Here is a 27,064-nt window from a genome sequence, read left to right as displayed (position 1 = left end):
AGGAGTTGAACCCAGGGGCTTGTATATGCTTGGCAAATTTTCTATCAACGAGCTTTTATACTTGGTGTTACTTTTTGTGTATGATGCAAGGTGTTAGGGATTCATTCTTTTCCATGTGACTGTCCAGTTGCCTCAGCATTATTTGTTGAAAAGACAGTTCTTTGCACGTAGAATGGTTTTGGCATTTTCATCAAGAATCATTTAACTGCTGGTTGTGGTGGCTCACTCCAGTAATCCCAGCACTTGTGGGACTGAAGCAGGATTGATGTGAGTTCCAGGGCAGCCTGGGCTACAAAGTGAGCTCAAGGCCAGCCTGAACTGCAAAGGCAGGCCCTATCTCAAAAGACCACCCCCCAAAAATTTATTTAACCATAGATATATGGGTTTATTTCTGGACTTTCAGTTTCATGCCATTTGTCTATTTGTCCTTATGTCAGTACCATGTGATCTTGATTGTAGCTTTTTCTGTGAGTTTTGAAATTGTGGTATGAGTCTTTGATTTTGTTCTTTATCAGGTTTAGTTTGGCTGTTTTTGGGCTCATGTATTCCCTGTGAATTTTAGGATCAGCTTGTCAATTTTCATAAGAAAATCTAGCTGGAGTTTTATCAGGGCTTTATCGACTTTATATATGTCAATTTGAAGAGTGTTACTATCTTTATAACACTGTTTTCTGATCCATGACTGTGGGCTTCCTTTTCATATATTTAGATCTCAAAACTTAATGGTGTTCATACCAGAGACCTATTTTTAAATATTTTATTCCTAAATATTTTGCTTTTCCTGGTAAAATTTTTTTTATTTTCCTCCTTTTTTCCCCACTACTGCTGATTGGACCTAGTGCCTTTGCCCTGAGCCCCACCCCCACTCTTACCCCTTTCTTAGCTCTGTTTTGAGATAGGGGTTTGACTAAGTTGCTGAGTTGCACAGGCTGGACTCCAGCATTACTCTCTGTTTGGTTCAGCCACCATGGCCGGTTTATAACTACTGTTTCTGAGTGAGCCACTTCCACAAACTCGAGTTCCTTAAGAATCAGGGGCAGTCACCTTTGTCTTTACATTATGGGACCTCATATATAGACATTTAGTACTTGTCAGTTGAATGTATGTGTGCAGTTTGAGAGACTTAATCATCTTCAGACAGCGCTATATATTTTGCACCAGAAACTCCCGTGTTACCCTCCCTCTGTTGAAGTGAGAATTTTTGTTTTCCTCTCTCTGCCCCGTAGTAAAGTCTTAAAATAGTAATTTCATTTATTTCCATCATGCTGAGCTTAGCGCTACAACTGAAAATCCAGAGGCTCCATGGGAATTTGGCAGGCATAAAGATTAGATCATTTTTTCATTCACAGTTTATATTTTTGTGTTTATGGAGTTTGTTATGATAAGTCAATGTAAGTCCTTCATTTTATGTGAAATTTAAGATTTGGATTTTTAAAAAGTTACTTTCCAAGAGATATTAGTGAGGTAGTCTGGTTACTTTCCTTTCCCTCACCTCCAAGTAAGTTGGAGTACTTCCTTGAGTGCTACTGATGACCAACAAGGGCCCTACCAAGGTATTATCTCTAGTGTATATATTAAAAATCCCAGGCTTTGGTTAAGCGTCCAAAACCAGAAAGTAGAGGAGCTGGAATTTAAATCAGGTTTTTTGGTGATGCTTTTTATCTTCCATTACACCGTACAACTTTCCTAAACGAAGGCGAAAATAATTTTATTTTGAATATATAGTGTTTAATAGTGCTGCTAATATCTTGGTGACTAGACATTTTAATAGCTAAAGAAACTATGGTAAGATATTTAGGTAATGTTCAAAGAGATGAAGTTTTTTTTCTTTTTCAGCATATAAGCAATACATATTATAGGTTTACATTTTAAAAATATGTTTACATTTGAGTTAACCCCTGGGGCTTACTTGCCTCATCAGTGTTCTCAGGGCTTCAGCAGACTTGTTTGCTCCTTCCCTGGTTGCATAATCCCTGTGCATTAGGCTGGTCAGGAGGTGGGGATATTGCTTTTAAATCTCAGCTTGCTTTGAGATTTGGGATTAACCTCTAGTATTCTACATTTATCTCCCCTTTGTCAAAGATCTGTAAATATCTTTATACATGAGCTAAAAATTTCAGACCATTGAGTAAAATATTTGTGAATACAGATGTCCTTTACAGTAGTTAATAAAATCAGAAAAAAAGACTTTAATATGGAAATGTTTAATTTTCCCTGTGGTATCATTGGCACATAACTTATTTTTCTGTAGTTCTTACTTGTTTTCTAAAGGAAGAAGTAAAATGATAACTAAAACATTAATAGTTTATTCTGTGTTTTCCCCCAGAGTAACCCGAAAATGATTTTGACTGAGTGGCAACTAGGTTCTGTGAAACTCACATTGTTTGTGTTCTGTTGCAGGGCCTCATTAGGGGTACATTGCTGCTTCTGTTTGCCATTGTTATTCCTGTCTTCTATGGGGACTTGCTATTTGGACTGTGTCCTTCTTTAACTGGCCAGTCTTAAACAGGTCATGGCATTAATTATTTTTCCTGGTCTCCAGTTTTTTCTATTAGTAGGTTTTCAAGTATTGGAAGCTGAGGATTTTGGTTACTGGGATAGTGCCTGGCTAGGGGCGGGGACTGTGCCCACATTTGTTGGGCCTCTCAGGGCCTCAGTTCTGTGTGCTGTAACAAATGAGCTACAGTTCTCAGAAGATCAGTGGCGCTTGTTTGTGGATGCTGTATTCTTATCCAGAGCTAGCAGACCTTTGAGAATGTCTAAGGAAGGGTAAGTGAGTTATTATTCTCTCTCTCATTTTCTCAGTGGAGAGGAGTCATCTGAGTGAGCTGGAAGATTAATAAGCAATGCTGGCAGTCTGAGTGGATGTGAGGGCAGAGACTGAAGGAAATTCAACCCCAGTCTTAGAGTGGTTTATGTAAATCTTCTATAGTTACTATTGCTGTTTGAAAGACAGTGTTACGGATGCATAATCATAATAGGAAGTTAGTAAGATGCAAATTCCCTGTCTACCTTATTACAAACTCATTTTTTGTTTTTTAGGTATGTTTATAAAGATTGAATGCTAGTAATGGTGGTTTGCCAAAGAATTGGATGGTTTTAAAATTCAGAGGCATTTCAACATAAGATAATGGTGTGAAAGATTTGAATGAAAAGCACCCATGATTCCTTTCTTATTTAGAAAAAAATATCTATTTCTTTTGCCTTCCATGTCAAATACTTGTTATATTTTCATTGTTTTTATGTTACTTTCTCTTTGTGTTTCAGACTGAATTATTGCTGATGTTCTGTGACCACTATAAGTGACAAATTAATGACTAGTGCTAATTATTTAATTTCTAGCCTTCACAAATAGGTTTGGTTTTAGAGAGATATTCCCTTTGGTTAGGGGCATAAATCTCTCAAAAGAAATTTAAAACAGCAGTAAAATTTTGTTTTTCCTAGTCATTTGAAAAAGTAGTTCCAGAGCCCTGCACTTATGTTGTATTTTAATATAAACATACATTGATTATGGGCAAAATAACATTGGCTTACTTTACTGCTGTTCTTAAATCTTACCGAATTAAAGAGAATAACCAGGGCATAAATAATTTTATATTATTTTTAGATACTGCATGACATCACTTGAATTTTGAGTTTTCTTTTAAATGTGAAAATTTGAGAAGACTGCCTCCTTAGATATTTATGTTTCCTTTCCATCCAGAACAGATTATAAATCAGCAGTTGTTAGGCAATTTTTATAAGGATTTTCACAGATGCTGGTTTATTCATCAATTTTGTATATGTGGTTGTTTATAAAGTTATTTTGTATACTTACAGTGTACTGTATTTCTGGGTAGTTCATTATGGGGGAAGTAACTAATGTTAACTTTTCCTCTGTGGTAAAATATATATTAAATTTGTGCTGAGAAAGAGGGATATCTATCTATATAGATCTATATATACCTCAGTCTTTTTTTTTTTTTTTTTTTTTTTTTTGTCTTTTTCGTTTTTATCAGTACCAGGGATCGAACTCACGACTGCCTGCTTGCAAGACAGGCGCTTATGCTGCTTAGCTAAATCCCCAGCCTCCTATGCCTCAGTCTATTGATGCTAGACTGAGATATTCTTGTAGGTTTATTTCTGGGTGCTCAAGAGACAATTTCTTTACTGTCTGAATAGATAATCAGCAAGTATATATGGAATTCCTGGATTATATGAATGAAACCAATTAGCTTTTGTTATTTTTGTTATCTTAAGAAATAAGTGGGTTTGTATGAGTATACACTCTGATGTTTACACAGTGAAATCCGCTAACAATTCATATCTCAGAATGTGTCTCCTTGTTGCCCAGTGTAGTGGTGCACACCTGTAATGCCAGCACTTGAGAGGCTGAGGCAGGAGGATCACCACAGTTGAGGGCCAGCCTGAATTACATAGCAAATCACATACCCTGAATTACATTACATACCTGAATTACATACCCTGTCTCAAAAAACCAGAAAGAGAGAGAGAAAAGCATTCATTGGTAAGTGAAGTGTAGATGTACTTGAGTCTGTGTAAACCTAACATTATTGTACGGATGGCCATAAAGCATGGCACCAAATAATAGTTTATAGACCCTCATGTATATAGTAATTAAGTGATTTTAAGTAATAAAACCAAGGTAATTCAGTGGTGAAATATTTTAGTGGGTTTCGTTTGTTTTGAGACAGGGTCTTACTATGTAGTTCAGGCTGGCCCTGGATTTGCTTACGTAGTCCAGGCTGGCCTCAAATTGGCAGCAGTCCTGCTACCTCAACCTCTTGAGTTACAGGCGCATGCCACTGTTCCTGACAATCCCATACATAAGTGATTTAAATTGTATTGTATACCTAAATGTAAACTTAGTTATCTTGACTTAAGTAAATATTTTTTAGTTAAAATTGATAAATTGGATTTCATCAAAGTGTAAAAAAACCAAACCTCTGCTTTTTAAAAAATATCATTAAAATGCAACAGCAGAATATAGAATGGGAGAAAATATTCTTAATCTATTTATATGTAATAAAGCACAAAATATGTGAAGAGCTCTTGTAAGACAACCCAGTTAAAATAGGCAGAAGATTTGAATATGTAATTCTCAAAAGAAGAAATGTCAAATAAGCACTTACAAAAATGCTCTGTATCATTAGTTATTAGAGAAATACAAAGTAAAACCACACACATTAGCTTGGCTAAAATTAAGAACATGGACGTGGCTTTTTCAGTGATAGAATGCCTGCCTAGGTTCTATCTCCAGCGTTGCGAAGAAATTAAAACAGTAACGTGAAGCCCCTGGGACTCTCATGCAGTGCTGATACGAGTGCAAATTATTAGGGTTTTGGCAGTCTTTTCAAATTAAACCAACAGTCATCATGATCCTAGTAATTTCATTTTAGATATTTACCCAAGAGCAGTGGAAGCGTATATCCACACAGAGTTGTATGTGACTCTCCAGCATTACTTGTAATAGTCAAAATCAAAAACAACCCAAAAGTTTAGTAATTAACTGGATAGGTATTCATAAAGTAGAGTATTGCGGAACAGAAGGACGATGATACATATGACAACATGGGTGAATCGCAGAAGTGTTAAAGGAGCCAGACACATAGCTAAATAATGTTGTATTTCTTTTGTGTGAGTATTACAGTGACACAAAGCAGCAATCAGCTATAACTAGGAGCCAGAAGTTGGGGAGTGTTTTGCAAACTGACATGAAAGAATTCAGTAGATAGAAAGAAAATATACTACATATTGATTGTGGCGGTAACTATGTGAGTGTATATTGTTGCCAAAAACAAGTTTATGTGTAAAATGGGGGTTATAAAATGGGGGTTATGTATTTACTTATCTTCAGTGTTATTTTTTCTGAGACAGGATCTCACTATGTTGCCCAGGCTTTTCTCTGGGGCTTATGCAGTCCTCTGCCTCAGGTTTCTGAGTAGCCAGGACTGTAGGTGCATGCCTCCTCACCTAGCCAAATTATTTTAATAGGCATAGTATATCTCAGTAAAGTTCGTGAGGGATTGAGTCCTCAGTTTACTGAATTAAAGTTTATAAATGTTGATTATTTAAGAGAACACCGTTGAAAAAGTATAGGTTTGCACTATGGTATTTAAGGTGATGTATAGTGTTCAGTGAGACACGGGTTAGTCATATAGGGTTGTTAGAATTTTTTAAAATTTGTTTTGTGGTTCTGCGGACCAAGTCGAGGGCCATGCACATGCTAGAAAAATACTACCACTGAGCTATAGTCTCTGCCCTAAAATGCTTATTTTATTTATTTATTTATTTATTTATTTTACTGGGGATTGAACTCATAACCTTACACTTGCCAGGCAGGTGCTTGTTCCGCTGAGCTATATCCCAGGCCCATCCTAAAGTGCTTTTTTATTACTAGAGTTATCTGATGATAATGTGGATAATCATATTTTCTCTAATTTCTGTCTCACAGACATCAGCCTTGAAATTTTGGGATAGCATACAAATTATCTTCTGTACACTGATCTTTCACAAATTGGAGACAAATAGACAAAAGGTGAAAACAGCTGGGCATGGTTGTGTACCCCTTGTAGTTTCAACACTCAGGAGGCTGAGACAGAAGGATCGCTACCTGGGCTACAAAGTGAGTTCAAGGCCATCTTCAATTGCATAGTGAGACCCTGTATCAAAACAAACAAACACACAAAAAAGTAAAACAATTTATAGGAAAATAGAAAGAAGGGGATTGAAAAACTTGTCTTAATTTGAGGTTTTTGAAAATGTGTTTCTAGAAGTATTGGTATCAGTTCTTGTTTTCCCTTTGTGTGTTTTTCTCCATTTATTAATCTTTTATGTCCCATCATTTGCTCTCATTAACAGTTTCATTTGAAAATGAAGGTGAAAGAAATTTTATTTATTTGTTTTTTAGGCTTTTTGAGACAGGATCTCACTGTGCACTTCAGGCTGGCTTTGAGTTCACTTTGTAACCCAGGCTGGTCTTGAACTCACCACAATCCTACTGCCTCAGCTTCCCGAGGATTACAGGTGTATGCTGGGATTACAGGTGTATGCTGGCCTTAAAAATTTTGATAACATTATTTTTTGTTGTTGTTCAGTGCTAGAGATTGAATCCAGAGATTTGCACATGGTAGGAGAGCACTCTACAAGTAAGCTAACCCTGTTCTAGAGTTTAATGTGTCTTCTTGACATGTGCATTGAAATCCTCAGTGAAAAGATAGTATGCATTACATATTATCATCTATACTCTAAGTGCTTGATCACTTTCTCCCCTTCCAGAGACTGAACACAGGACCTTGTGCATGGCAGGCCTGTGCCCTGGTGCTGAAGAGCATTCTCAGCCCGTATTTTAACACTTTTAAAGTGCAGTTTCCCATACTAATACACCTCTGAAATTGGCCTGTGTCTAGTCATGTATCACCTGTAATTCAAGTTAACATCTTCCAGGTAGGATTTACTTTTACCTTTTAGTCTCCTTGAAGCAGTATCTTTCTCGTAATAAAAATTCAAACCACAACCTATAGATTTTTATGTTGCAGTTTTCAGGGAAGGATTTTTTCCTGCTCCCTCAGTGTTAAGGGTGTGATGTTTGTATTTCTTTGTGAGTTTCTGTGCTGCAAATATATTTTGCCCTTGTCCTTTGATATCTTAATTTTATGGATGGTCTCCCAAGGCACTTGACTTTTCTGGAATATTTTCCCTTTCTTACTTGTGCCATTGGTAGCATCTTAAACCATCTTTAATTCTGTATATGCCTTCATACTGACATTTTTCTGGAAGTTTTTTTTAAAAAAGAGAATAAAACAAAATTAAACAGAATAAATCCAATCAGAACAGAACAATGAAAGCCATACAGGACCTTAAAACAAGATAATATGAAACCAACAGTGGCTATCATAATGTATCTTGTTATCTTCAAAATAGCTGCCCATACCATCAGGCATAGTAAAATCAAACAACGAGACAGAATAAGACCAAACCTAACAAGACTATGAAAACAATACAGGAATTTGAAACAAGATAATGAGAATTGACAGTGGTTACCACCTTCCCTATCACTTTCACAATATCTGTTGTACATTTTGGGTCCCACTAACTCCTTTAGTTTTTATGGCAAGGAGACAATACGACATTCACACATGTGTGTTGGAACCACTTCTCCCATGAGTATGATCTCAAGTTGCATCCATTTACACAGGAGCTTCTAGATTATCCTTCTTTACACCTGAGTAGCTTTCTGTTGTATAAAAACACTGTATCTTTTTTTATCCATCCTGTGGTTGATGGGCAAGTTACCCCTGCTTTTTTCTGGTTTCCTGTCTTGTGAAGCAATTGTTTTCTCTCCTTAGACTTTCGGTCTGTGAATTTCCTTTTGAGTTAAATGTGTTTTGTGTGTACAGCATATTGATGTATCTTGTACAGCATATTGATGGATCTTGTTTTTTGATCCACTCTTCCTGTATTTCTTTTTATTTGTGAATTGCTGTCACCTATCACTGTTATTTTTCTTTGTGTTGTCTTGCAGCTGTTGAATTGTTATTTCCTGGTTCCTTGCTATTTTTAAGAGATCTTTCCTTTCACAGTCACTAGCTGCAATCCTGTCTTCAAGGTCTGAAAGTCTGTCTTCGTCTCTTTCATGCAGTTTTGCCAGCTTCCCATGGCATTTTTAAATTTCCTGTTTCTTGCATTGTAATTCCTTCCTATATTGTTCAAAGTTTCGATCATTTTCCTGTGTTCCTCTTTTTTATGTCTTCTTTAGATATTCTCAGAAATTCTTTAGTTGTTTGTGATTTCTTTTACTTGAGATATTATTTCTGATCTGATTACTTTTAAAATCTCATGAAGTTGTTTCTTTACTTCATTTGCTATTCTCTTGAAGATTTCAGATGTGTGACTTCCGTTTTATTCCATGACTGAATCTCCTAGAGTTGTTCTGTGTGGGCTGAGATCTGAGATTGCCTTTGGCTCCTCCATCTTGATGTTTTCCTGGGTTCTTCCCGACAAGCTGGTTGTGGGGTCCCAAGCACTTCCTGTGTTGGCTGCCCCTCTGCAATGAAGGGCAATGTGCCAAACATCTGGGTTTCTCCAAACCAAGGTTCCCAGGGAAGCAGGGGGCTTGGGGCAGGCTTCTCTAGAACTGTGTGCCTACACTAAGGATCCCTGATGGCCATGGGTGTATGGTGGCGGGACTGCTGCTTTTCTCAGTCTAGACTCCCCTGATGGTGGCAGATGCACAGGGGTGTTTATCTGATTTTCCTGACCTGTACTGGCTGCCTGCAGGAAGCGTGGGTCTCCAATGGCAGCCTGCCGGTGCATGGGGTAACCCTGGCTGTTTCTCCCTGCCTGTGCTAGCTCCCTGCAAGAAGCACACATCCCTGATGATGGCTGGAACTTTTTAATATTAAGTATATGTGTGAATAAAATGAGTATCTTAATTAGAGGTTTTTTTCTTTTTCTTCTCTTTTTTTTTTGAGACAGTCTCAGTGTGTAGCCCAGGCTGACCCTGAACTCTAGCAGTACTCATGCCTCAGCCTACCAAGTGATAGGATTACAGATATGCACCAACACATCTGTTTTTTTTTTGAAACCTTAAAAAAATAATTGTTTATTGGTACATTTTAGTATAATGGTACATTTTGGTAAAATAAAGTATAGTTACGTGTATGTGTAGGTACATTTGTAATGTAATGGTACATTTAGGTATAATTGATACAGTTTAGCTATGATGATCACATTCATTAGAGGGGCTTTGTTCCTCTGCGTGATATGACTAGACTCTTTTTTTCTCCATTCCCCTAACCTCCCTTTAACCCCTTTTATCATCCTTATTTACAAAAGTTTTGTTTCAGGTTTTTTCCTTCTTTTCTCATCATTTTTGCTTTTTCCTTTTCTCTCCCTCATCCTTAGTTTTCTTTCCCATTTGACCATTTTCTTCCTATTTGCAATACCTATTATATATTTTGGTTCTTACTTACACTTTTGGTTTCTTATAGCAGAGAAACAATGAGATATTTACACATGTGTCTGATGTATTTAACTTACATGTTATAGTCTCAAGGTGCATCCACTTTGCTAGAAATGTTTCAAGCTTATTCTTATTTCTGGCAGAATAGTACTCCCTGGTATTAAAAAATCCATATCTTTTTTATCCATTTATTGGTTGATGGGCGTTTGGATTGTTTCCAAGATTTGGCTATTATAAACTGTGCCACTATAAAGGTGGCTGTGCATATACTTCTGTAGTACGATGTTTGTAATTCTTTCAGGAATATACCAAGAAGGGAAATAGCTGGGTTGAATAGAGCTTCTTGTTTTAGTTTATTGAGGAATCTTGGCACTGATTTCCACAGTGGTTGCACCAGTCTGCACACTCAACAACAGTGGAAAAGAGTTCCTTTTTCCCCACAGCTCTGACCACATTTGTTATTGGTTGATTTCTTGATAACAGTCATTCTTTCTGGAGTGAGACAGAATCTTAACATTGCTTTAATTTGCATTTCTCAAATGACCAGTGATCTTGGACATTTTTCATATATTTATTTGCCACTTCTGCTTCTTCATCAGAGAAAGTAACTTAGTTTCATGCTTATTTTTGGGTTAGGTCTTTAAATCACAGGGGTTCTCATTTTTTTTAAAAGTTCTTTGTATTCTAGATTTTTTTCTCTTTAAGGAGCAGCTGGCAGAAATTTTTTCCCACCTGTGGGTTGTCTACACTCTTCCTGGTTGCTTTTGCTCTACAAAAGCTTTTGACACAGGATCTTGTGTAGTCTAGGCTGGCCTCAAATTTGCAGCAGTCCTCCTGTCTAAGCCTCCCTAGTGCTCCACACCTGGCCACATTTTATCTTACACATGCTAATACCACCAGTTGACTGAGACAGAAATCATGAATTGACAAAGAACAGCTTCCTTGATGTTAGAGGCTCCAGGCTTTGAGTACCTGTAGCTCCTAGTGTTACAGTTCTTGATGGTTTCCAGCCACCCCTATTAGCTGTTCACAACTCCTTTTGCAGCTTTCTGGAATTCTTCCAGCAGCTGCCACTGATTTTCTGGGGTTCTTCTGCTGGTGACATAGACCTCCTCAGGTCACAGCAGGTCTCTTCTGCTTCTGAAGGTCACTGCTGGTCTGCCTCCATTCTGCTGCTCTTGATTCTGTGCCGCTCTTTTTTTTTTTTTTTTTTTTCTTTCCAGGCAAGTGCTTGAACCACTGAGCTAAATCCCTGACCCCGTGTACTGCACCATTGCTCTGTAGAACTCTTCAAACCTAGTAGGTCTCTGGTGCTAGCAAGTCTTTTTGATGCCGTCTGCTCAGCCCATTCAGCTGAGGTAAGAATAACAAGCGGGCACAGGAGGGAGAGCAAGGCTTTTTACTGGGACGTGGACTGAAGCAGAGGGAATAATGTGTAGGAGGGAGCCTTCTTGGATTGGCCTGAAACATAGGAGGAAACAGTGTTTATATAGCTCAGGAGTGGGCTCTGAATGAACAGTTTCTCACATTTTGGGGATCATTAGGGGCTTTCACAGTGTAGTGATAGAATGGACAGGGTCACCTGGAGTTAACAGAGTTGAATCATCTGGAATGGCTGCAGGACAGAGTGACCTGGCATATATAAGTCCATGTTTCAAGCCTGTTGCAGCCAAATTAGATACCTCCTGAATCAGCTATGGCATCAAGGACAGTCTCATTTGTCACGGTGACAGCTCAGCACAGCTGAGGAGAAGCTAAGAAGAGGCTGCTTGATTGATAGCGCCTATATTTCTAGAAAAATGGGAGCACTGAAATTGGATGGCTGCCATTCTGGTGGAGACTCCAGAAGGGACAGCAGTGTTGATTATGGTCCATTAGGCTTTGGGTGTTTTGGGGAGTATCAAAAATGAGCCTGGGTCATCCTTGATCTGTCCTTCTAGTGTGCTGTCTTCTACTGCCCTTCAGAGGCAGCGGCAGGCCTGGAGCACGGAGCACAGGAAGGCTGAAGAGACTGTTAGCCCAGTCGCCCCTGTCAGGACTACAGGAGTGAGCGTGGCCTAGAGGGTGGCTGGTGGGTGGCCCTGGGGCTGGCTGCCTGGGTCTGTCCTCTGGAATGGCAAGGGAGAGGCCTGACTGCTGTCAGAGGAGAAAAAAAGGGTAGGGTCAGGTGTTCAGACTTTGAAAGCACAAGCTGCTAAGCTTTTGGTTTGATGTGATCCTGTTTGTTAATTCTTGGAATTATTTCCTGTGCAACTGGGGTTCTGTTGAAAAAGCCCTTCGCTATGCCTGTGATGTGAAGAGTTTTACGTAGCTTGTCTTCCAACAGGTTAGGTGTTTCTGTTTTAATATTTACATTTTGGTCCATTTTGATCCATGGTAGGAGATGTGGGCCTAGATTCAGTCTTGTGCATGTGGTGGGAAGTTTTCCCAATACCATTTATTAAAGAGGGTACCTTTCAGATGGAGCACAGTTCTTCTGGCATAATCTGATAAAATGTATCTCTCTTGAAGATGTTCCTCAGAAAACGTGAAAATAAATTTTTAGAAGGAAATCACTATTGGCTTAGGCACCCACACTCTAACTTTCCTGCCTCTCTCCATGTCAGAAGCAAGGTGGGCGAGTCCAGTGTTAACTCAATGCCATCGTGTTGCCACCACGGCTCAGTCAGCCGTGGCGTTTGCGAGCCTCACTGCGACACACTGACACATGGACTTTCCACACCAGGACTGACTGACTTCCTTCCCTTCCTGCTGTTGGCACGTGCTGTCCTTACATTTTTGAGATTTATTTTTAATTATTCAACTTGCTATGTGTTTCAAAGTGTTTAAAAATTAATTATGTAGCTATTTATAAAGATGCCTTGGATTCTCAGTCTTCCAAGGGAGGCCTCGTGCCCTTTGCTGTTGTATCTTCCTCCCTCCAGGATGGAGTGGAGTTTGGGGCAGGGGAGGACAGAGCCCGTGACCTCTTTCCTTGAGTCGGTGGAGAGCCACAGTCCTCCCTACAGGGCCACGCACGATACACCTACCTCCAGTGCACACTTAGGGTGTTAGCCGGGGGCTGAGGTCTGTGCCCGCAGACTGTGACGACCCGGTGACGACTCAGGGACCTCGCCCCTTGGGTCGACAGCCCTGGTCTTGGGTGCCTGCAGATTGTTCACCGTGCACTCCAGACTTCTTGAACTTGTTGCAGAAGGAAAATCATCTGGGTTTCCCACCCTTTCCGCCCCAGTCCCTGCACAGTTCCCAGCACTCATCTGCAGCCCCGTGTGCGATTCTTTTGTACTAACAGTGGGCAGCTGTCAGCATGCATCCCTCGCCTCTGTGCTTCATATCTGAAGGCCCTGGCCTCCCCATAGGAATCACTGAGATCAGGAGTGTCCTTTTGGGATTGCAGAACAGGAGTGGGGCAACAATTAGAAAATAGCCTCCTTCTGAACTATTTTACCCATAATTGTCTGTGATGTACTCACTGTTAGGAATTTTGTGCAGTGGATTTTCTGGGAGAAGTGTTCAGCTCTTGAGCAGATTGGAATCTGCTGAATCCTGGGGCCTCTGTGAATTTGCCGATGTTCTTCCAACTCAGCTGAGTGGTTTTAAGATTTTCCAAAACTTATATCACATATATACAAATGTGTATAGAAAGTTGAATTCCATTCAACTTTGTTGCTAAGACCAGCCTATCAGGTGTCCATCTTGACATTCTTCCTTCTCACATCTCATAACTGGCAATGCCTGGCCCACTCCTGAGAGCTCTAGTTTTCTAGTTTTCCATTTCTAGATTGCTCTAGCATTGCAGTAACTTAGCTCTTAACCAACCATGATGCCACGTCATGTACAGTGGCAAATTTGTTCTAAAAACCAAAATCCAGTGTACCTGCCACCATGGAAATACAAGTTCATAGTCTGAAATAGGTAACCATATGGCCACAGTGCTCCTTGCTGTGTGTCTCACTGTGTGAGCCTGCTGTGATTAGGATAGGTAAGTAGACGCTAAAGCAGCGCAGGTGTTCTGCCTTTGATTTCTACCAAGAGTTGAAATATTGGGAGATGATTTTACAATATAAAGTGTTTTCCATTATTAAAGGAAATCATTATTGGCTGAAATTTATGAAAACAAAATAATAATGACTTCTGCTTTTATAATCTAAAATTCTAGTGTCTGTGTATTTGAACTTTTCATTTTTAAGAATGTATTTCAAGGGAGGTTTTAGGGAGCAAGGGAAGGAGGCAACTTTTAGTGCTGCTGACTGTTGTGTCTTCTTTTTATACAGCTAGCTCTGTGTTAAGGTGTTGGGAAACTGTAAATCCTGTTCTCAAAGTTTATAATCCTGCCAGCAATGAGGGCTTCTGCAGAAGTTAGATATGTGACAAAAATGCCAAAATAAAGGATTTTGTGTATTAAAACCTTTCACTTCAATCACAGTTTTATGGAATTTTAGTTGTTGGTGAAATCTCTTTAAGTAGAAGAATAATTTGAGACCCAGAGGCATTACCATTGCACAATTGTCTGGAATATCCAGAATAATTTCTTCTCATTTTAAATTTATTTTTATTACTTTGAGACAAGGTCACACTGAAGTCATTAAAATGTCCAGAGTAAGCTCAGACTTGCAGTCCTCTTGCCTTAGCCTCCAAGGTGTATGCCCCATGCCCTGCAGAAGAGTTTCTAGGCAAATTAACTTGAGATGCAAGGTCTTGAACGATGAGAGGATTGTACAGAAAACTGTATTAACAAAGCCACAGGACATCTGTAGGACACATAAGATCAAACTGATTTTGGCAAAGTGTTGATAGGTTTTAAACTCCTTGAAGATCCAAGAATTTATAATTTATTGATTGGATAAGTATGAATGATGGTCTGAAGTTGGATTTGGGCCTTAGGACAGTTTTTCTCAAGCTACCTGTGACAGAGGCTTAGTTTGAAAAAATATTTTCCATTTTGTTTCAGATTTATTACATTTGTAACCTATAGTAAAATTAATTACTAGAAAAATGAAGAGATGGGCTGGGGATTTAGCTCAGCGGCATAAGTGCCTGCCTTGCAAGCAGGCAGTTGTGAGTTCAATCCCTGGTACCGATAAAAACGAAAAAGAAAAAAAAAAAAAAAAAGAAAAAAAAATGAAGAGACGTAAAATGTAAGCCTGCACTCTTACTAAATCTTTACCAGTCCACTTGCTGTGAAGTAGGCCAGTTAAGTCAAGAAACTGGGTGTTGAGGCAAGGAAGGTGACTTTGTTCAAACAGCTCTAACAGCTCTAAGAGAAGATAGAGAACTCAAAAAAAAAATTTTTTTTTAACTTTTTATCGGTACCAGGGATCGAACTTAAACCATCTGCTTGCAAGGCAGGTGCTTATGCCGCTGAGCTAAATCCCCAGCCCAGATGGAGAACTCTTATTGAAAGCCCATTTGCTGGGAAGATGATTTAGGAGTGGTTTATATCTCACACTGGTGGGTGCTTTTTCCTTTCAGGTAGGCCAGAAGTTGAGAGATGCTTTTCAGCTCTGCACATCTCAGAAACAAAGATTATTTCCTTGGCTGTGTCTCTGTTTAGTTTGCCTTTGTGCAGCTGTTACACAGTGGGCAGGGTAGGCACCTACTGCCCCAGACCCTCTTGAGTAATAAAACTCTGAAGAGTAACGAAACTCAAGAGAATGAAACTCAAAAGTAATGCAGGAAAACGTACCATGAGCATTACTGTGGAAGAGGCAGTTTGAGTTTCAATAGGTCTCAGTGCTTAGCCTCACTGTCAACACATAAAATTTCTCTATTAAATTGGTCTAAATGTTTCAGAATTCTTGAAATCTCTGTTTAATCATGCCATGGATGACTGACAGATGCAATTCATAGACCAGCTTTGGTCTGTGGATCACATTTTGAGTAGTACTTCTTCAAAGCAACTAACTTAGCATTAGTGTGAGGGCAGAGCAACTGGGAGATAATTTCTCGGGAATTTATGATCTCAACAAGTTGTTAGTGTGTGAATAGAATTGAGTTGTATTACAGAAATACTTGGAAATATAAATGAAGGTACATGAGATGAATGGATGAAGTTTTAAACTTGAGTAGGAAAATGGGTGCTAATAGCACAAACGGAATTGTTTGAGAAAAACGTACTAAAATTTCAGCAAAAATTCATGTTAAAGTATTTTTCTATTAAGTGAAAATACACTTGTATACTGACATTTAATGTATTGATTCAGAATTTCAGCTTGTCCATTCAAAAAACACTTGTAACTTTTTCTTGATTATAGCAAAGTTTGAATGTATAATAATGAAAACCCATAATGAGAACAAAGGCCAAGAAGATTTTACACTTGAATTCTTAGTCTCATTTGTTGTTTGCAGTAACTGTTGGGCACTTGGCCAGGAAATTTTGACTCCTAAGCAAGGGGAGGAGTTACAGATAAAGTTCACCACTTGCCAAAGAAATACTATTCCAAAGGGATTTGTGTGGAGGAGCAACAGTGATATCCAATGACAGGTTAAATTAGACACAGGGATGTTTTCTCCAGCACTGTCTCAGCAGATACATGCTGCTGAGGGGCCTTCCTCAGACATGTCTTTGAAGTTAGGTTAAACTCCACAGGAAAAAAGTGTACGGAGGATTCTAAGAAGAATTTTGTTATGTGACATCAAGAACTAGTTGGCTTAGATAGTTTCACAATTTGCACAACGGAAACCAGTGACAGATGAGGTAATTCTGCTTTGAATTATGTTAACTCTCAAATACCATTTAGGGTTTGCTGTTTACAAAATGTCAAATACGTTAATTGCATGTTCCTGTTAAGTGTGATACTATTAGATCACTTTTCTTAAAGCACATTACATTCATGGCTTATTTCTTTTGGTTAATTTCTATATTTGCAGTTTCTTGAGATTTCATGCTTACCTGAAGCTGGATATAATAAATGCTGTTAGACTTGTTTCTGTGTAGAAGTCTGTGTTTAGTTTTATAGTGTTCTTAGAGCCTCTTTCATGTTGATGTTCAAGCTATAACATGCGAACTATCTATTCAATATGTAGGAATTTCTGGCTAATGATTGTGCTTTACAATTGGATGCTTAGTTTAGCCATGCTTTCTAGGTTGGCAACTTTGTGCTTTCTTTGCTTTGCTTTGTTTTGTTTTGTTTTGTTTTAAATTTCTGGCTCTTGAGACAGGGTCTTTCTGTGTATGCAGACTGACCTGGAATTGGCATCAGTTTTCTTACCTCAGACTCCTGAGTGCTGACACTTACAGGCCTGTGCCACCATGGCCGTCCTGTGCTTATTTTAAAACAAGATTTGGAAAGTTAATTTCACAGATAGATTCAGACTTTTGAATTGGAACAGTGAACAGTGTGTTCCAATGGTTAATAATTTAGAAGAGTGACAGTAAACTGGCACTAAGTTATAATGAAGGTCCTGGGACCAGTAGAAATTTTTAGATCTTCAAGTGGATAAATCTTTTATTTGAAATATTGTAGTGGGAAAACGAGCTAGTTTTTTGTTTGATAATACACCTTTTAGTTGAAATAGCTTCTAACACAGTTAAAAACTCTTCATTAGTTTGGGACTAAAGGTTAATTTCTTTTGAAGATTGTGCCCTGAATACTGTTATTTCAGGTTTGTGTCTGCCTTTAAGTGAGGTTGGTGCTTACTTTCAGCAGTTGGTGTTTATAATTTGTAAAGTTTAGTGGATATTGACAATAACTGTGTTTGGCTTATTGCAGTTCTCTATAACACAAGCAGTTCCTTAAAAAAAAATTTTTTTTTCAATATGGGATCTCTCTAAGTACTTCCGGCTGCCCTTGAACTTGCTGTGGAGCTGAGGCTGGCGTCGAACTTGGGGCAGTCCTCTTTGCCTCACCCTCTTTAATGCAAGGGTTTCAGGCATGCACCATTATACAGGGCAGTTCCATTTTGTTATAGCTTTGCTTATTCATTGTAGGTATTTGTACAGGAAATTAGATGTTATTCCATATTATTCCTCCCTCCTATTTTGTAGCTTAAATTAAAAGAGAGATGAAAATAAAGGTGAAGTTTTTCTTTTGTTTCATAAACATAATAGAATTGAATGGAAGGGGCGAGATGAGTGTGGTTATTTTTTAAATTGAGGAATTCCTTCTGTGAGTTATAGCACATCATCATTATCATCATTATTATTATTGTCTCTTTTGAGACAGTGTTTCACTGTGCAGTTCAAGCTGGCCTGGAACTCACTTTGTAGCCCAGGCTGGCCTCGAATTTGCAGCGATCTTCCTGCCTCAGACTCCCAGAGCTGATATTACAGGCATGGGCCACCATACCTGCATAGAGCACTTGTTTTGCATGGGAATATAGAGCATCTGGTGGAAGATCATGGAAAAATACCTTATTTCCTAATTTTAAGTACTTACACTCCTTTAGCTTTTACAGGCCTCAGGTGGACAGCTGTGATGGTGTGTAACACAAAATGTTATCTGCATTGTAGTAGACATTCAATAAATGTGTTGATTGTATGGTTAATGTGATTAATTCAAAGAGGAAAGAGATGTATGATTTGATGGATATTTAGCAATGATTGTCTTGGCACAAACTAATTTTCATATTTGAAGTGATTATTCTCATTGTTAGTGCAGGTGATCTTTGTATCTTTAAAACTATATATGATTTGATAGATTTTTCAGGGTAGTACAGGCTTAATCTATTCAGCCCAAGAAAACCACTTCAGTTAACTGCTTTCCTGGGTCTAGTGACAGTTTTTTTCTACCTTTATCACTGATGGACATTCAAAGGGGTTTTTCCCCTGTGATTTTTTAGCTGTACTTGAAACCAGCTAGATATCTTCTGTTAACATCAAAGCTTCTTTCTTTTATTATTTGGTTTTTTATCTCTCTTATACTGTATCACAAGGAAAGAAAGGATCTTCCCAACCTATTCCTGCCTGTATACCATAGAATATTTTAGGCATCTCAGCTGTTAGGCCTCTGATCAAGAATTTGATCCTATTGGCCCCCTTCCCTGAATTGCAAGTCTGTTTGAAAAGCTGAGCTTTGGTAGTAACTTCTAGAGTTGGAACCTCTACAATATTTTGTTTCAGAAGAGTTCATGTGAGTATGAACTCTTTTTGTCCATAAAAACATGATGAATTTTGATGAAATGGTGGAGGGGCTGTGGTGATACTTTGGAAATGGGGGTAGTGTTTTTAAAAAAGAGGTCTGGGTAGATATCATTTATCCTCTAGTTCTTTTTATTTTTCAGCTATTGCTACTCTTTTTCTCTTTCTGTCATCCACTATTAACCCAAGATAAAATAGTACTGATTTTCCAGAAGATTAAGTGTTCTTAGGAAAATAAATTTTTTATGTAACTTTCCTCTCAAGAACTAGCAGTTTTATGGAGTTAATCTAGTGTGCTTAGCATTTATGCTAGGAGACACCTAATGATTTTCATAAAAAAGGATAGTTTGAATTCAAGGGCCTATTGATTTTTTTTTTTTTTTTAAGGTACTAGGGATTGAACTTGTGACCTTCACTTGCCAGGCAGGCGCTTATGCCACTGAGCTAAATCCCCAGCCAGGCCTATTGATTTTTAAGTTATCAAATTATTTTAAGCAAATATTTGAAATTTTTTTTCTTTAAATTTGATGCATGCATTCTTTGATGAAGTCAATAAATATAGGACCTGGTGGGTTTTTTTTTTTTTTAATCGGTCCTGGGGATCAAACTCATGACCTCCTGCTTGCAAGGCAGGTGCTTATGCCGCTGAGCTAAATCGCCAGCCCCTGACCTGGTGGTTTTTTTAAGTGGGGATTCTTGCTGTTTTGTCTAGGCTGGTACTGAACTTCTGAGCACAGGCAGTCCTCCTACTTCAGCCTTGCAAGTAACTGGGACTACAGATACACATGCCAGTGCCTGGCAGTGAAGTTCTTTTTTTAAAAAAGCTATTTCTAGTCTTTTATTATTCCATCTGTTAACAAATCTTGTATGTGATTATTATGTTGTAGTTCTTACTGTAATATAACACATATACGAATGACATTTTAAGTGATAAAGTAAATGTCAGTAAAAGATGGGATATTTTCTTACTGTATCACAGCAGGATTTTCTGTATCCTCTGTGCAGTTACTGTTTGCAAACCATTGACCTAAATGGTTGATTGGAGGATCCCTGGCTAAATAGCTCCCCCTAACCTGGAACTGAGGATCGAACTCAGGGCCTGCCTAACCAGCTGCAGACTGACCCAGCCCTTTTTAAATTTTTGAGACAGGGTCTTGCTGAGCTAACTCAGCTGTGCCGAACTTGCACTGTCCTGCTCAGCTCTCCCCGAGTGTTGCAGGTGTATGTGTGTTCTACCACCATGGTGGACCTGGTAAGCAGCATTTATTTTTTAAATTTTTTTCCAAATCTACTTGATTTCAAGGATAAAAGGAAAGAAAAAAGAAGAGGAACAAGAAGAAAAAAATAACTACAACAAAATTTCAAAGCACGTCAGTCATTGGGCAACAATGGTACATACACTGCACATTGTATTCCCCAAATCATTTACCCAGAGCACAAGATGTTTGCAGTCAGTTGTCTGAACAACACTAGTACAAATTTTTCTCTTCAGTGGACTCAGAGAAATCAATGGTATAACTACCTTAACTTTTTTTTTTTTTTTTTTGGGTACTGGGGATCTAACTCATGACAACGCACTTGCAAAGCAGGTACTTATGCCACCGAGTTAAATCCCCAGCCCTTAACTATTTTTATTTCATATACATTCATATATACATGTTTTTTCTTTCAGCTTCTCACACTAACGAAATAATATGTTTACACATATGTTTTATTTCAGTAATGAATATGTTCTCAAGTTGCATCCATTTACCTGTAAAAGTCTCCAGTGTATCCTTCTTTATGACTGAGTTGTACTCCATTGTATGAAAATACCACATCTTTTTTATCCATTCCTCTGTCGATGAGCATTTTGGTTGTTTCCAAGATTTGGCTATTATAAACTGTGCTGCTATAAACATGTGCACATATGTTACTGTGATATGATGTTTTAATTTCTTTTGGGAAGATACGCAGAAGGGGAGAAGTTGGGTTGAATGGGACCTCCAATCTTAGTTTTTGAGGGATCTCCACATTGATTTCCACAGTGGTTGTACCAGTCTGCACTCAAACCAACAGTGGAATAAGGGTTCCTTTTTCCCCACAGCCCTTCTAGTATTTGTTGTTGGTTGATTTCTTGATAGTAGCCATTGTTTCTGGGGTGAGGTGAAATCTCAGTATTTTAATTTGCGTCTCTAAAATGACCTGTGATGTTGAGCATGTTTTCACGTATTTATTTACTGTTCATATTTCTTCATCTAATCTCAGATGCTCATTTTTGGATTGGGTCTTTAAATTTGGGAGGACTGATTTTTTTTTTTTTTTTGAGTTCTGTATATGTTCTTGTTAGTAATCCTTTGTCTGAGATACAACTGGCAAACATTTTCTCCCACATTGTGGGTTGTCTCTTCACTCTGTTGATAGTTTCTCTGGCTGTACAAAAGCTTTTCAGTAGGGTGAGATCCCAGTTGTTGATTCTTTGTGATACTTCTGGTGTAATCCGGGTTTTGTTTATAAAGTCTTTGCCTATACCATTGTCTTCAAGAGTTTTACCTACTCTGTCTTCTAGCAGATTTTTAAAAAATTTTATTTAAGGAGAAAAAGAAAAAAAAACAGAAAAAGGGTACAAGTTATACAGAATTTCAAAAACAGGAAATCACTAGTTAATAGATTACATACTGTCATCTTAGAAATAGTTGTTCATGTTACAAAATTAAAGCATATAAAGTGGACATTCAAACAGTGAGACTGCAAACAGTTCTGTTCAATGATCCAACAAAAACTCAGTAATATGGTTATCTATCTTATATGCTTAAATATACATGCAGTTATATCCTTTAGAGCACTTTCTTTTCTTCTCTTTTTTACAATGACAATTACACATTTTGTGTTTTATTACTCCCACAGTTCTTATTACTTTTTTTTGAAGAGAATAAAACCAAATGTGACATAACAAAACAGAGTAAGTCAAATCAAAAGGATGGACATAGTACATAATGTAAAAACAGAATACAAGGTGATCAACAGTGGTTATCATAATGCCTCTTGCTATCTTAAAAAGAATTGCCTATATCATCAGTTATAATAAAATTGAACAAAACAGTAAAGAACAAAACCAATAAAACCAAAACATTGGAGACATTACAGGACTTCAGAAGAAGATAATAGTCAAACCAGAATGGGCATCATAGTGAATCTTACTGTCTTCACAGTTGTTGCCTATACTCTCAAACTTGGTACTATCAAGCAAAACAGAATAGAGGAAAATCAGCCAAAACAAGATGGTGAGAACAATACAGGGTTTCAAATCAAGTTAATAGGAAATCAAAGTGGGTTACTATAATATATCCTGCTATTTTTTATTTTTCCCTTAATTAAAAAGATAAAAATAATAAAAGGAGATTGAGATAAAAAAGGACATAACAACAAAATAGCACAGGTCAGAACATAACCTTTTAAGCAAAATAGTGTTTCATTGTAAGATATCCCAACATAAAAGTAGTTACCATAGTGTCTCTTTCCTTGAAATCTTTGAGTATAACTTCGTATACTGTAGCATCAAACATACCAAGACAATGTAAAACCATTCAAGAGAATGATAGTATTACAGGGTATTTAGAACCAACTAACAGAAAATGAACAATGGTTTCTGTATAACCTCCTTGTCTATAAAAGTTTTTGTTTATATTATCACGTATAATAAAATCCAATAAGATACAACATGTTAAGACTGATGGAGACAGAAGAACCAAAGCTTGATGGGACTTAAAAACAAGATAATATTAAAAGCTGTCAGAGACAAGAAACAGATCACTTACAAGGGAACACCCATCAGAATTATAGCATACTTCTCGGCAAACCATCAAATCACGAAGAGCGTGGGGCAAAATAATTCAAGCTTTGCAAGACAATAGCCTCCAGCCAAGATTGATATATCCTGCACAACCGTCCCTAGAAATTAATGGAGAAACAAGGTGCTTCCAGGATAAAGAGTAACTAGGGGAATTTGCAACCACCAACTCGCCAATTCAACTTTTAGCAGATTTAATGTTGCTGGTTTTTTTTTTTGGTACTGGGGATTGAACCCATGACCGCAAGCTTGCAAGGCAGGCACTTATGCCTGCTGAGCTAAATCCCCAGCCTCTTAATGTTTCTGTTTTAATATTAAGGTCCTTGATCCATTCTGATTTTAGATTAGTACATGGTGAAAGAGATGGTTCCAGTTTTAATCTTGGGCATGTGTAGAGCCAGTTTTTCCTTCACCATTTATTAAAGAGGCTTAAAGAGGCTCTTTCTTTCAATGAATATGTTTTTTTTCAAAGATAAGATGCCTGGAATTGTTTTTGCATATTCTAATTTATTCCATTTATCTTGGGGTCTGGGGTGTTTTTTTCCTCACTATCACACTGTTTTTATTACAATGACTTTATAGTATAATTTCAAGTCAGTTATTGTGATGCCCCTGTCTTGTCTTTGTTGCCCAGGATTGCCTTTACTATTCTAGGTCTCTTCGGGTTCCAGATTAATTTTAGGATTCTTTTCTCTAATTCTGTGAGATATGATATTGGAATTTTGATTGGGATTGTATTAAATCTGTATAACAATTTTGGAAGTATGGTCCTTTTCACTACATTAGTTCTTCCTACCCAAAAACATGGGATATCTCTCCATTTTCTGCTATCCTCTTCAGTCTCCTTTTTTTAAAGTACTGTAGTTTTCAACATAGAAGTCTTTTATATCCTTCATTAGATTGATTCCTAGATATATCATTTTTTGGATACTATTGTAAAAGGTATTGTTTTCCTGATTTCTCTCTCAGTGAGTTTGTTTTTCATGTACAGCAAGGCTATTTATTTTTGAGTGTTGACTTTGTAACCAGCTATGTTACTGAATTGGCTTATTAAATTTAGTAGTCTTTCATAGGTATTTTTGGAGTCTTCTAAGTAGAATGTTAAATAGTGATAGTTTAAATTCTTTGTTTCCTGTCTTTATTCTTTTTAGTCCTCGCTCTTCTCTAATTGCCCCAGCTAAAGTTTCAAGGACTGTGTTGAGTAAGAGTGGAGACAGTGGACACCCTTGTCTTGTTCCTGATTTTGGAGTGAAAGCTTTCAATTTTTGTCCATTTAGTATGATGTTGGCTGTTGATTTGTCATAGATGGCTTTATTAGATTGAGATAAAGACCATCTATTCCAGTTTCTGTAGGGTTTTTATCATGAATGGGTGCTAGACTTCGTCACAAGCTTTTTCTGCATCTATTGAGATGATTTTTGTCCTTGGCTCTGTTAATATGATGTATCACATTTATGGATTTATGTATGTTGATCCATCCCTGCGTCCCTGGGGTGAATCCTATGTGAATTATGGCGTACAATCTTCTTGACAATTTGCTGCAGTCTCTGCCAGTATCTTACTGAGAATTTTTGCATCAGTGTTCTTTAGGGGGATTGGCCTGTAATTCTCTTTCTTCGTTGAGTCAGTCTCTGGTTTTGGTATCAGAGTAATGCTTGCTTCCCAGACTTGGAAGTATTGCTTGCCTTTCAATTTCATTAAAGAGTTTGAAAAGTCATGGTATTAGGTCTTTTATTTCTTTTTTTTTTTTAATTTTTTTAAAATTTTATTTAAGGAGAAAAGAAAAAAAAAAGCAGAGAAAGGGTACAAGTTATACAGATTTGCAGAAAAAAAATGAACAGTAGGAAATCACTAGTTAATGGATTACATATTGTCATCTTAGAAATAATAGTTCAAGTCACAAAATTAAAGCTTGTAAAGTGGACATTCCATCAATGATACTGCAAACAGTTCTGTTCAATGATCCAATAAAACTCTGTGATATCATTTTCTATCTTATACACTTAAATATACATGCAGTTATATAGTTTAGAGCACTTTCTTTTCCTCTGTTTTGTACAATGACTATTACACATTTTGGGTTTCATTGCTCTCACGGTTCTTATTACTTTTTTGGAAGAGAGTAAAACCAAATGTGACATAACAGAACAGAATCGGTCAAGTCAAAAGGGTGGACATAATAGATAATGTGAAAACATAATACAAGGTGATCAACAATGGTTACCATAATGCCTCCCGCTATCTCTAATAGAATTGCCTATACCATTAGTTATAATACAATTGAACAAAACAGTAAAGAACAAAACCGACAAAACCAAACCATTGGAGACATTGTAGGTCTTCAAAAGTAGATAAAAGTCAACGAGAATGGGCGTTATAATGAATCTCATTATCTTCACAGCTGATGCCTAAATTTTCGAACCTGATACTATCCAGCAAAACAGAATAGGGGAACATCAGTTAAAAACCAGATGGTGAGAGTAATACAGGGCTTTAAATCGAGGTAATGGAAAGTCAAAGTGGGTTACTATAATATATCCTGCTATTTTTTTTCCTTTAATTAAAAGGATAAAAATTTTTTTAAAAAGTATTAAAAAAAGCAAATAATGGAGTGGAGATTGAGATAAAAAGAGGGCATAACAACGAAACAGCACAGATCAAAACATAACCATTTAAGCAGAATAGTGTTTCACCACCAGATAATCCTGACCTAAAAGTAGTTACCATATTGTCTCTTTCCTTGAAATCCTTGAGTACAACTTCGTATACTGTAGCATTAAGTATATCAAAACAATGTAAAACCATTTAAGAGAATGACAGCATTACAGAGTATTTAGAATCGACTAACAGAAAATGAATAATGGTTTCTGTATAATCTCCCTGTCTTTAAAAGGTTTTTGCTTATACTATCGTACATAATAAAATCCAGTAAGATACAACCTATTTAGACCATTGGAGACAGAAGGACAAAAGCTAGATGAGACTTCAAAACAAGATGATACTAAATCAGTATTACCTATTAAGATGTCATTTTCTCCAAAATAGCTGTTCCTATCATCCAGTCTTCTCTGCCTCATTTCTGTTGAGCTCTTATTCTGTCAGTAGCTGTCAGTTTGTCTTCTTCACTTTGTTCTCTGCTCCATTCGTTGTGGCCTCCACTATTTCTGGATTCTTTGTATTTTTCTTTTTTTAGAATATCCTGCAATACTCTCTGTAGAGTTGAATTGGTGGTTGCAAATTCCCCCAGTTCCTCTTTATCCTGGAAGCACCTTGTTTTTCCATCAATTTCCAGGGACAGTGGTGCAGGATATCTCAATCTTGGCTGGAGATTATTATCTTTCAAAGCTTGAATTATTTCCCCCCACGCTCTTCGTGATTTGATGGTTTGTGCAGAGAAATCTGCTGTAATTCTGATGGGTGCTCCCTTGTAAGTGGTCTGTTTCTTGTCTCTGACAGCTTTTAATATTCTGTTCTTGTATTGAATTTCTGGAATTTTTATTATTATATGCCTGGGTGTTGCTCTGTTTGGGTTGTAGGTAGCTGGGGTCCTGTATGCCTCATACATCTGAGTATCTTTACCCTTTGCTAAATTAGGAAAGTTCTCCTGGATTATTTCTGTGAGTAGCTTTTGTAGTTCATTTGTTTGTGTCCCTACTTCTTCTTTTATGTTCTTAATCCTTAAGTTATGGATCCTCTTATCATCTTCTTGTCTTTGTATTATTGCTGTTTGTTTCTTCGTTATTTTTAAGAAGTTTTTCATTTCATTCTCCCATATAACAATTCTGCCCTCCAGTTCAGATAGTATGTCCTTAGTTTCTTTCAAGCTGTTATGCCAGTCTTGGATAGACTTCTTAATTTCTTGATAGTCCCTTTGAACCTGCTTCACGTATTCTATGCTTTCCCTGTTTTCTCCATCAAACAATTCTCCCCTCTTTTTCTGTTCTTCCATTCCACCATCTGTTTTTTCTTGGGTGGGGCTTAGCATTTCTCTAACTATTTTGCATACTTCTAGCTTCAGGTCGTTGATAACTTCATTCCTGAATTGGTCTATGAGGCTCTCTATATGGTGCTTTATGTGTATTGGTGTGGTGTCCGCTATTGCCTGTTTCTCAGAATTGGGGGCCGAGGAGCCTTTCTTGTTGCTGCCTCTTCCCATATTCTCTGTTCCTTATATATGCAAGCTTATATGAGA

General features: G+C 37.5%; 1 protein-coding gene across 8 annotated transcripts in view; it reads left to right on the top strand.

The window, feature by feature from the left end:
* Positions 1 to 27,064, top strand: part of Nt5c2 (5'-nucleotidase, cytosolic II) — a 173,404-nt gene that overhangs the window by 98,536 nt on the left and 47,804 nt on the right. Inside the window, exon 2 of one of the 8 annotated variants that reach the window (XM_013158213.3) lies at positions 11,188 to 11,322. The exons of 4 other annotated variants lie outside the window; for them this stretch is intronic. In XM_013158213.3, the coding sequence (XP_013013667.1) occupies positions 11,294 to 11,322 (29 nt within the window). In that variant the 5' untranslated portion in view covers positions 11,188 to 11,293. Of the gene's footprint in view, positions 1 to 2,639; positions 2,770 to 11,187; positions 11,323 to 16,426; positions 16,662 to 27,064 lie in introns of those variants that run through there. 3 more of the 8 variants (XM_023567319.2, XM_005005983.4, XM_013158214.3) reach the window with 3 other exon arrangements.

Source organism: Cavia porcellus, unplaced genomic scaffold, assembly GCF_034190915.1.
Source record: "Cavia porcellus strain 051 isolate PalLab524CR breed Dunkin Hartley unplaced genomic scaffold, mCavPor4.1 scaffold_2, whole genome shotgun sequence".
In the NCBI taxonomy this organism is placed as follows: Eukaryota; Metazoa; Chordata; class Mammalia; order Rodentia; family Caviidae; genus Cavia; species Cavia porcellus.
This window is presented reverse-complemented; position numbering and strand designations above follow the sequence as displayed.